This window comes from Corylus avellana, chromosome ca5, assembly GCF_901000735.1.
Source record: "Corylus avellana chromosome ca5, CavTom2PMs-1.0".
In the NCBI taxonomy this organism is placed as follows: domain Eukaryota; kingdom Viridiplantae; phylum Streptophyta; class Magnoliopsida; order Fagales; family Betulaceae; genus Corylus; species Corylus avellana.
This window is the reverse complement of record NC_081545.1, coordinates 22309264-22321560: the sequence shown is the minus strand read 5'-3', so window position 1 is coordinate 22321560 and position 12297 is coordinate 22309264. Positions and strand designations below refer to the sequence as shown.

At 34.7% G+C, this 12297-nt stretch overlaps 2 protein-coding genes across 2 annotated transcripts; one reads left to right on the top strand and one right to left on the bottom strand.

Annotated features, from left to right (window-relative positions):
• Positions 1-1469, bottom strand: LOC132182529 (senescence-specific cysteine protease SAG39-like). Its single transcript, XM_059595799.1, has 2 exons — positions 1046-1469; positions 1-563 (listed from the first exon to the last, which is right to left on the bottom strand). Exons 1-2 carry the CDS (start codon positions 1467-1469, stop codon positions 1-3), a joined length of 987 nt encoding a protein of 328 aa, XP_059451782.1.
• Positions 1470-3517: 2048 nt separating this feature from the next.
• On the top strand, positions 3518-6301 carry LOC132182530 (proline-rich receptor-like protein kinase PERK12). The gene is made up of 3 exons (XM_059595801.1): positions 3518-3631; positions 3898-4602; positions 6114-6301. Exons 1-3 carry the CDS (start codon positions 3556-3558, stop codon positions 6146-6148), a joined length of 816 nt encoding a protein of 271 aa, XP_059451784.1. The 5' UTR covers positions 3518-3555; the 3' UTR covers positions 6149-6301.
• The last annotated feature ends 5996 nt before the right edge of the window (positions 6302-12297 follow it).

Here is a 12297-nt window from a genome sequence, read left to right as displayed (position 1 = left end):
CTATCCCACAGAGGCCTTCATTTGCATCAACATCTCTTTGCATCCGTATATACCCTTCTTCCCCCATTGTGTGCCCCATGAGTTCTTCACCAGCCAGTATTTAGTCCCATCGCTAGTAGTCCCATACCCAACAGCAGTAACACCATGGTCCAACTCAGTGCCACATGTACCCGTAAAGACACCGCCTGAATAGAATTGAAAGTCAGACCCTGAAGCATCAATGGCAACAGAAACCGGCTGGTGTGCAACAACCTTGAGAAGAGCCTCTTCACTGTTGGTAGGCACATCTTCAAACCCGTTTATCTTGGCCACATGACTGGCTTCTTTGTTGGTGTTGCAGGTTCCGTCAACACCGTTGTAGGGGTAGCTAGCTTCTGATGCGAGACCATGGTTTTGTTGGATGAATTTGAAGGCATCGTCCATTAGGCCCCCTTCACAGCCTTGGTCCACGCCGCTAGTGTCACAATCAACCAGCTCTTGCTCGGATAAAGAGACTAATTCACCAGTTGTTAGCTTGGTAATACCTCCAGTTGCTGCTACTGCTGAAAATGCCCAACAACAACCTATAGTTTGACAAATAAGAGTTAGGAGACACTCTAGTCCTATATTGGAAAGATGAATGGCCCACATAAACAATTGATAGGTTATAAAAACACTGATAGGTAACAAGTCCCACATTGCTAATTTACTAGGTAAAATTAAGCTCTATAAGTGATTGTACAAAAATTCAAATTGATTAGTCCCATATAAGTGATTGTTATTTTTTTGTAATATATGCCACATAATTTAGGGGTGGCAATTCATGTTCATGTGTTGAGTCATATCAAGGCATGAGTATAAGACTATATAAGTCAACTCCAAATCCAACCTATTTAATTAAGTGGATCACACTCTTCAATCTTAACATTTTTCATTCGTATTGGTTTCGCGACCCATGTAAAAAATTCTTGACCCTAGTGCAAATATAGCTAGTATTTTTTCTTGTATCGTTAAAACATTTGTCTAGCCAGTAGTATCCGACAAAAAAGAATATGATACAGCTTACCGCATTGTCCTTGGTCCTTGACCGGTGTCACGGCTCCTTTCTTTCTCCAGTCCATAGTAGATGGCACTGCGGTGGCATTTTCATATTTGAAGGAAATGGTCTTTGTGGAACAAATATGCCCCTTGAATCTATTCCGTGAGGCGTTGAACTCTTCATTTGTGAGATCTGCAAATTGGTTAACACTTAGCTTGTAAGGTTTGTTTGCATCTCTGTTAGAAGATTCAATGAGTACCACATTTTCCTCAAATATCTTGTAGCGTTTCTGGTTCTCGTTAATGTCCTTGTACACACGTCCATAGCGAGCCATCCATTCCTCATGCCTCTCACGCATTGGTGCTTCTTGGAGGGTGCGAGCTGCTGCTTGAGAGGCCAAAGCTACCGATATTGTGAGGAGCAGAACCAAACAAAAGTTAGGGAACCCCATGGAAACGTAGTGGCTTAATTGATCAGATACTATTTGATAAATTGGTTGAATGAGTAGCACACCAACTACACGTATCTTTATAGAGGGAATCCTCCTGGAATTGGACATCATCGTGGCTGAGAAAATGGTCTGATTTGGACCCATAAAATAATATAGTTTGATTACTGTAATGTGCATTTTGGTCAGCATTTGCATGTCTGAAATCTATGATTTGGTCCGTGTCTTTTCTTCCTTTTGTATTTGGGGCTATCACATCAAACCAAACCAAAATGGTCTCACCGTAACGTTTGTTTCATTCATCTACGGAAAAAGTAGGTTGTATTAATTAATTTATATCATGCAACGCCGTGTAATTAAACGATATGTTTGATTCTCCGAAAGCATTACAAATTAACGTTTGTTTCATTCGTCTTTTGATTTGGCTACCTATTTTGCTTGATTTTGTTTCTGTTGGTTTTTCAAAGAATTCACAGCCTCATCCTATCAAAGCTTGGATTTTGTAGATTCTTGACCTTCACTTGGGAAGTCCGAATCTTGTTGGGCTAGATTAGCCCATTTGTTCATTCTCATTTATTGGGCCTGAACATGAGAGAAATAAATAGTAGATGAATCTCATATTGGTTAAGTATTAAGTAATTGGATGTAGATTTATCTAAGTCGAGCTGGACTACCCACTAAGCTTAAGCATATCAAGGATACCCCTTTGTACACACTACCCATTGCTTCCAACCATTGAATGGTTCAGTGTAGAGAGGTTCGGTGCTACAACATTTTGTGAAGTTTGTTGTGTTGAGGTGCAACAGTGTCACTCTACTCATTTGAATTACTCTTAAAACATGCCTTACGGGGTGTGATTTCGAATGCTATAAAAGAATATGGCTTCTCTTACTGTACACTAATTAGTTTTTAGATGAGATGGTCAAAGGCCCGATCTAACAAATGGTATCAGAGTCAGAGTTATGGGTTCAAGTCGCGGGAGTATTCTATTAAGGGAAGGATTTTTTAGGTATAACAATGCCACTCTGCTCACTTGAACGGCTCTTAGAACATGCCTTGCGGGGTTCGATTTTGAATACCATAAAAGAATTTAACTTCCCTCACTGGACACCAATTAATTTTTAGACGAGATAGTCAAAGACCTGATCCAACACACTATACCTTATTATTTGTGGAGGTGAACCTACAAAAAGATCATTGTTGAAACCTGCCCAAAAGAACGACCTGTGGGAGTGGGGTGCAAAGTCAACTTGCATCCCCCAAACGATCAAACTATTATTGGATGAAATTATTTGAGGATAAAATTCGAGACCACATTGACTATTTGGTCTTTGTTATTGGATATTCAATTCATATAGCAAGCAAAAGTGGGGAAAAAAAAAAAAGAAGTTCCTTAGTTGTTCTGTTCATTACTAGGGGCTGTTTTCTGAGTGACTTTATGGAACAGAGCATGAGCTTTTTAACATTAATACTTGGTCTTGTCTTTTGTTCAAATATGTGTAAGTCCATAGTCTGAAACATTAATAAGCTTCATATTCAACCATCACAGATTCACAGAAACCTAAATAAACTGATTTCTCTAAATGAACTCTTCATACTTATCATGCAATGGTATTTTCCCATTTTAGAGATTTGATTGTTGATTATGCCATTATGCATAAAAGGAGGAATTTTTGAAGCCCATATGTTGCGATTGCTGTATAAATTGTTGAGCTAAGCTATAGCTTGTCATATAATTCCTGCTTTGAGTGGAAAACAAGTAAAGTGCAGGAAACTCCATTTTTCTCCTCCTCCAAGCAAGAATATATTCTAAACAAAATTGAAGGAGAACTAGATATTCATTTGTAAACCTCTCTACTGTCTCACACCTTTATCCTCTTCGCATATTTAGTCTTGCAAATCTGATACAATGTGACAGTATAAAGCAGTGACAAAGGAATCATCTTTACTTTCTCTAGCTTCATCATTTCACTTCTTAGCATTCTTCTTTTCCTATTTAGCAGCCTATATTAATCCCCAAGTGCTTTTATCGAGAGGGTGAAGTTGTAGTTGTTTTGGGTTGGATTAGAATTGGCTTCATTTTCATTCCATGGCTTGCCTGAGTCTCAGCATTTTGATGCTCTACATCTCCATCTACTCCACTGCCACCCTCTTCACTCTATGCGGTAAGCAATTTTTTTTTTTTTTTTTCACCGGGGTATTCAGGGCTTCGCCCCGATTATCTTTGAAACACCATGTAAAGTGTTCTTTTTACACGGGTTGAGTAAAATTTGGACATTCACTGTCGGCACGACCCTAAGAAATTGTTTGGACCCAAAGAAAGTCGATTTTTAGACTTGGTGCTTCATAAAGCACCAAGTGACTTACCATTCGAGCTATCCCCTTAAATGTCTAATCCTACTCTACATGTTTATGATTTGTTATTTTGCAGAGGCAAGAAGGGATGCACAAATGATGAAATTCTCAGATGCTCAACTCTATGATGTAAGCTCTCCCTTCGCTCTACCACCCTTTGAATCAATAGCACCAGCCTCCTGGCCTGGAAACACTCCTCCATTTAGTGTATTTCCACCAATAACCCCACAACCACCTTCCTCAACCATACAATCTCCTATAGGCTATGCACAATCACCCAGCCCATCGCCGCAAATACCCGATTTTCCTTTCCAAAGCCCACCAATCATACCCATTAACATGCCGAGCCCACCTACGCATTCCCCGGTCCCAAATCCACCCCAATACGAGCGCAGCCCACCTAGTAGCTTTCCCAGTCCACCTAATCATGGGCCTAGCCCACCCAATATAAATTTTCCTCCAAGCCCGCCAATTTTTTTGCCCCCTGTAGTTTTCCCACCACCATCAGGACCACCAGCCCCAGCTAATAAGAAGCCAGAACATGCTATGTGGTGCGTTGCAAAGCCATCAGTGCCGGACCCAATAATTCAGCAAGCCATGGACTATGCCTGCGGGACAGGGGCGGACTGCAAATTGATCCAGCCTGATGGGCCGTGTTACAAACCCAACGCTTTGTTAGCCCATGCTTCATATGCCTTCAACAGCTACTGGCAGAACACAAAGGCCGGCGGAGGCACTTGTGATTTTGGAGGGACTGCCATGCTTGTCTCGGTGGATCCAAGTAAGTCCCATCATCATGCATTCTGGGACGACTCATTGGTTAGTCCCATTAGGCGGCCGTCTAAGGCTCAATAATATAATTAGATTTTATTTGAAAGAAATTTTTTTTAAAAAAAAAATTAAGGCCCAATTATGGTACAATGGTTGGTCGATGTTGTTTAATTAAAGAAGCAACATGTTTGGAAAATTTATGAGCAAGAAGCAATAAAAATATAAACTAAAAATTAAAATTAGTATTTAAATATTAGAAAAACTTCTTCCTTAAATTTGCCCATCATATTAGAGTTAGAGTGCTTTCTAATTCATTTGAACATGATAATATTCAGTTAATTATATTTAAGAGATATTTTTATCTTTTTAAAAAGTGAAAAGATAAAAATATTCTTAAAATATAACTAACTCTATACTCTCTATCTCATTTGAACGGGAAAGAATTTTGTTTGGCCTTGTTAGGCCTCTAAACGTTTGGAGCTGCATTCATTGAATAAAGAAAGGAAGTTAAAAAGAAAAACAAAAAAGGTAAAGAAAGTCAAGATTGTGGGGCATACACCACCGACAAATGCCATTTTTGGATTGATAGCTTGTGGTACAAAGATACGTTAATTTGTTTTTATTTTTTTCTTTCATTGGATACACTAGTATCTACTCTTGTCACTTGTCATTTTCCAATAGCTATCTAAGAAACTCTACCATATGGGCTGTCATACTCTTCTAAATTGTCACCAAATGGCCTCCTTCTTGTATTGTGTACTGGTGAGATCAAGTTCCATTTGGATGGATAACACTGCATTAATTTGCTCTCTTCTGACAACCCTTTTGTTCTTCTGCTTCATCACAATTAGAATCATATGCATATGTTCTATTGCTGGATGCAGCCATTCATTTTTATCGAGCTAGTCAAAATAACATTTTGAGTAGCCCAGAACATTGAAATGAGAGCAAAACAAATTATATCCGGCTCAACAATTTAGAGAAACATTTGGTGAGCTGCTAACCGTGCTCACCAAATGCAAAAACAAAGCATTTTTTGATCTATAACATTCTTTCCCCTCTCAATAAAAGAATAAAGAAATATTTGAAAAAAAAGAATATTCAAATGTAGTAGTGAAAAGTTGACGGCTAAAATAAAGAGCCGGAAGTATGCGGTTCGAAAAAATGAATAGCTAAAATAAGAAGAAAAAAAAAGGGGGGGGGGGTGGTTTATAATTAAAGTAGAGAGTAAATTAACCGAACCAGATGTGAATGCTAGTAATATCTTATTTATCGTCCAACACAATACTGACAAAATATATATATTTTTTTGTTGGTACCAATAGAGCAATATTGCTCTTCACATTTATTTTATAAGTGAAATGTTTTAAGTGCTTTTTTTTTAGTGACTAATATAGAGAGTTACTTAAAATATATCACGTCAACCGAGTGTAAAGAGTAACATTACTCTGACCGATAAGATAGGCATGCTTTCATGTAATTGTTGACACTAATAATTCATTGTATGATATATTTTGGCAGGTTTTGATGAATGCCATTTCATCTGCAATGACTGAGGAAAGAGCAGTGGGGACATTACTTCATTTTACAGACAAAATGTTTTCGTCTTTCACGAATTTTGCAAATTAAGAGGCTGCTAAGACTTTGGCTACATCCGACCGATTTGTATGACTAGGAATTTGGCAATGGAGTTCTTGCAATATATATATAAATAAATAAAATTTGTCTCCTTATTCTTTTTTTTTTTTTTTTTTTTTAATGCATGGAATATACCCTTTCCATATATACCCCTTTGAAATTCTTGAAATAGAGTAAGTGTTTATCAGTGCCTTTTTTATTCCTCTTATGTATGTCTCTGTTTGTGCCAATGTTTCTCTCCTCAAATTGTACCTTGTATTGGTGCAATCCACTCCAACTTCTAGGTCTAATGTGAAAACGGAAAAGAAAAGAAGAAAACAACTTAATCAAATGAATAGAGAAATTATATATGATTCGACAGGGAAGATAAGGAGAAAACTTGCTAACGGAGGCAAAGATATTCAACGGTAAAAGGATTTTTTATTCTGAGCCAAAGTTACACTTAATTTTAATGGAGGTTAAATCTAATTTTTAAGCCTAACAGTACATGTATATTTAATGTAATAAAAAAATAAAATCAAGGCCATAGCTCCCCTTGATCTATATGTAATATTTTAGTCTGTGACCGTAGCTATTTTCCACATATATATCCCACAGCCAAAGAGCTCTTACAATCTTTTAATTTTACTTCTGAAAATGAGTAGAAAAGACAATATGCTTGATATATCTTTATTTTTGGGAACATAGTTGGTAGTGACGATTTAGTTGAAGTAATACTTGCTGATAAAAAATTTAGAAGCCAAATGAATATGCTTAATTTAGCTCAATAGAACTTTTATATATATTAAGTTGTATTTGAATGCTCATATGAGTGATCATTCCTAAACTGTTCATATTCATATTTGAAAGATACTATAATTCTAATACTCATCTAATAATACTGATGTAGCAATCTCAACCAATTCTTGGATTAACTCTGTTAAATAAAAGAAATAACATATAAATTTAATGTAGAAGAAGACAAGCTAAAGAACTATATATGAATACTCTACATATTTTTACGACTGCAGTTATTTAAATATAATTTTATTATTAACACATTTTTCTAAAAAAAAAACTACAAATTATATTTAAGAAAAAACAACTGCAAAGAAAAATAATAAGTACTATTCCTTTAAAGCTACACAAACTTTTACTCTCACACACTCTCAAGCAGACATTCAACTATTAATAGACCAAGGAGGGCCATGGCCACGTTTTTAATTTTTTTTATTTAGAATTTCTTTTATTATACATATATATATATATATATATATATAAGCTTAAAAATTACGTTTGGCCCTATCAAAAATAGGTTTGACCTTTCATTCGTACTTTAGCTCCTCTTTATAAAAAAATCTTGATTCTGTTCTAGAAACGGAGCAAGAGGGGGACTGGCATGGACCATGCCCCCTCCCAATTGTCTTTGAATCTATCCTTTCGAAGCTTGGCCTAAAAGACTTTGCCAGTTGGCCTTATAAGGCGGACATGAAACTCAGAATTTGTAAAATTAGAAGCCAGAAGCTCCATGAAAACGTTCAAAGTGACGGTGGAGGGGATAAAAAACAAAAAAACCCACCCATATCTTCAACCCTATGCACCCACCGTATCAAGTAGCTCTCTATATTTTCCATCACAGAACCCACCAAAATAAAAAAACCCCCAAACCAGCCTTAGTTTCCCATTTCATTTTCAAGAGAGAGAGCAATTGTCCTTAGATGACTTCTACAACAAGACAATTCCCTATATAGGACTTCATCCGTATAGTATTCATATATTAATTTCGCTCTCTTATCATGTATATAATTAGGCATGTCAAAACTAGAGCTTATATACTATTTTTGTACTAATTTTTAATCAATTTTTTTAATGATATTTTTGAGTTTTTTTTTCTAATTGATTTTAATCTTGATATTTGGATGGTCAACATTTTACTTATCAGTTGCCAATGGTTATACTATTTAGTAAATTGTTATACGACTATTAAATAATTGCGAAGACATAATGTGCTTGTAAAAATTAGTTTTTGAATCAACAATGACTTGTAAGAAGAAAAAATTAAGAGATGATTTTCACTACCATGTTTTGGCCTCCCTATCTTAACATATTTCTTAGGAGAAAAAATGTAAAATCAATCATAGTAGTTTACCTAATTTATAATTAGCTTCCAATCATACCAAAATAAACTCAGAGGTTCCTAAGATGTATGCCAAAAAAATAATTTACTCACTACAGTCAAATTTCATCAATTGACTTAATAGATTGAGTTAGTATGACACTGATTTAAATAGGACACGTGTTACATTTTTATTGGCTAAGACATGTCACACTGTTGAAATTTGATTAGTTGGTTAGTTGACAAAATTTGACTGTAGTGAGTAAATTATTTTTTGGGGATACCTTAGTAACTTTTGTATTCATTTTGATACCAATTAAATGGAGCTAATTGCAAATCAGGTAACTTATATTGACTGATTTTTCATTTTATCCTATTTCTTATTCATGTTTTGACCCCTTTCCATATAAATTTTTCCAAGACCTTCACTAACATTTGTATCAAATTTGAAACCAATATTTTACCAACTTATACCCTCTTAACTATTTAAGAGGATTTTTTATTCTGAGGTGCCAAAGTTACACTTAATTTTAATGGAGGTTAAATCTAATTTTTAAGCCTACAAGTACATGTATATTTAATGTAATAAAAAAAATAAAATCAAGGCCATAGCTCCCCTTGATCTGTATATAATTTAGTCTGTGACTGTAGCTATTTTCCACGTACATATATATATATAGAACTTTTGATATATATATATATATTAAGTGTATTTGAATGCTCATACGAGTGATCATCCCTAAGCTATACAAACTTTTACTCTCACACACTCTCAATCCGACATTCAACTATTAATAGACCAAGAATGGCCATGGCCCAGTTTTCAATTTTTTTATTTAGAATTTCGTTTATATATATATATATATATATATAAGCTTAAAAATTATGTTTGGCTCTATCAAAAATAAGTTTGACCTTTCATTCGAACTTTAGCTCTTCAATATAACAAATCTTGATTCCATTCTAGAAACGGAGCAAGAAGGGGACTGGCATGGACCATGCTCCCTCCCAATTGTCTCTGAATCTATCCGTTAAAAGCTTGGCCCTAAAAGACTTGGCCAGTTGGCCTTATAAGGCACTCATGAAACTCTGAATTTGCAAAATTAGAAGCCAGAAGCTCCATGAAATCGTTCAAAGTGACGGTGGAGGGGACAAAAAACAAAAAGCTAGACCACCCATATCTTCAACCCTATGCACCCACCCTATCAAGTAGCTCTCTATATTTTCCATCACAGAACCCACCAAAATAAAAAAAACCCCCAAACCAGCTTTAGTTTCCCATTTCATTTTCAAGAGAGAGAGCAATTGTCCTTAGATGACTTCTACAACAAGACAATTCCATATATAGGGCTTCATCCGTATAGTATTCATATATTAATTTAGCTCTCTTATCATGTATATAATTAGGCATGTCAAAACTAGAGCTCATAAACTATTTTTGTTCTAATTTTTAATCAATTTTTTTATGATATATATATATTTTTTTCTAATTGATTTTAATCTTGATATTAGGATGGTCAGCATTTTACTTATCAATTGCCAACGGTTATACTATTTAGTGAATTGTTATACGACTATTAAATAATTGCGATAACATAATGTGCGGCTAAAAATTAGTTTTTGAATCAAGAATAACTTGTAAGAAGAAAAAATTAAGAGATGATTTTCACTACCATGTTTTGGCCTCCCTATCTTAACATATTTCTTAGGAAAAAAATGTAAAATTAGTCATAGTAGTTTACCTAATTTATACTTAGCTTCCTATCGTACCAAAAATGAACTCAGAGGTTCCTAACATGTATGCCAAAAAAATAATTTCCTTACTACAGTCAAATTTCGTCAATTGACTTAAAAGATTCAGTTAGTATGACACTGACTTAAATAGGACATGTGTTACATTTTTATTGGCTAAGACATGTCACACTATTGAAATTTGTTTAGTTAGTTGACAAAATTTCACTGTAATGAGTAAATTATTTTTTTAACATACCTCAATGACTTTTGTATTTATTTTGATACCAAATGAAGCTAATTGCAAATCAAGTAAACTATAGTGACTGATTTTTCATTTTATCCTATTTCTTATTCATGTTTTGACCCCTTTCGATATAAATTTTTCCAAGACCTTCACTAACATTTGTATCAAATTTTAAACTAATATTTTACAAACTTATACCCTCTTAACTGTTAATTACTCAGCGAAAGGTAAAATAATAAACTTCTCACGGAAGGTAGAGTAGTACTAGAAAAAAATTTAAATCTTGTTCCATAACTCAATACAAATACACTATAGCTCTTAATTCTCATAAAACAATAAAATTTCATAAATGTGTCTAAATCATGGTTATAGCTTAAACTACTTATAGCCTTCAATTTTCAACTCATACTTATTTCCATACACTATCAAACCAATCATAGTTCTACTTAGTGTCATAGTTACACCCCCTCCCCCAAAAGGGCCGGTCACACACCCTAACCCTATGAAGGGCTGGTCGACCTACCCCAACCCTATTTTTGGGCTGTTAACTACCCGCTTGAGGGTTAGGGGGTGGTCGAACACGTCAAGGGATAGTTCGGCTACCCGTCAACTTCTATTAATTCTTTTTGTTTTTTCATTATTTTTTTACTTATGTGGCTAAATGAAATTGTTTTTTTTTTTAATGAATGGTCTGAATTTTTTGAATTGCAAGTGATAGTACCCGTTTGAAACCTAATCCTAAAATAGGGCTTTTATTTCTTCTCTTTTTTTTAAAAAAAAAGTGAAAATTCTGGTGACCCTCGATCGACCTTTAGTCCAAATCCACAGTTGGCCATGTGTGAGTCCAACACTTTTTTTTTTTTTTTAATTAAAAAAAAAAACATGGGCATTTTAACAAAAAAAAAATGTAATATTAAAAGAGGTTAAAACATGAGATATCAACATTTCAAATTTTTAAACTTTGAGGTTGTTATACTTAGGTAGGTATAAATGAAGTTTTTCCAGAAACTTACTATTTAATGGATGATATTTAATGAAGCCAGGAAAAAGACACTAAGAAATAAGAGTGTACGTGACTGCCTAATATTTAAGGGTTATCCTACTCAATAGTCAATACGATGAACTTGAATATTTATATTGAGATAGCTAGTTGCTAATTAAATAAGCTTTTGTTTTGTTCCACTTTGGCACCAACACATTGATCGGTTTATGGAACCTGTAATTTGGGTAATTAATTTTGGGGTCTTTATCATTATTTTTTTTAACATTTTTTTTTAAAAAATTTTTATATAACAGTCAAATTTAGTAAAATGCTCCTTCAGTACGATGCCAAGGATACAATTTGGAATCTTCATATATAATTCAAATACTATCTATGACACACAATAGCATCTCATACTATTACAAGACAATATCTTTGAATATCATCAACCCATCATTCAGATCTGCAGCAAATTCTAACGAATCACGTCTATAGCCTCTGCCCTGTCATTTGATTTTCGGGTTTTTTCATCTCCGCTACAAGTACATTTTCAAACGCAATCCCCTTTACTGTCTCTACCATAGTAACAATTTTTCTATATGTCTGAAAACTCCTCTGCATCAATCAATGATTTACTCCAGAAAAGAACCAGAAGAAAAGAAAAGACAAACCGGAAACCCAATACAGTTACTCTTAAGGATTCGTATAAACAAAACTTTAGAAAATGACTAAACCTTTACTGTTTACCTCATAGATTGTTACTGAAATCAAATCTAGAGAGAAGACAAACAAACCAAAAAACAAAATACTAAGAAACAGAAAATACATGAGAAAATAAAATAAAAACAAAACCCACAGAAAGCAAAACATCGGCAAACGGTAGGGCGGGAGGTGGTCGGTGGGGAAGCGCGTATCATGTTGATCTGGAGTAGGAAAATAGATCTATCTTTGAAAGATTTTGAGTTGAGAACCTTGACAGATTCGGCGAGAAACACAATAGAGATGGTGGAAA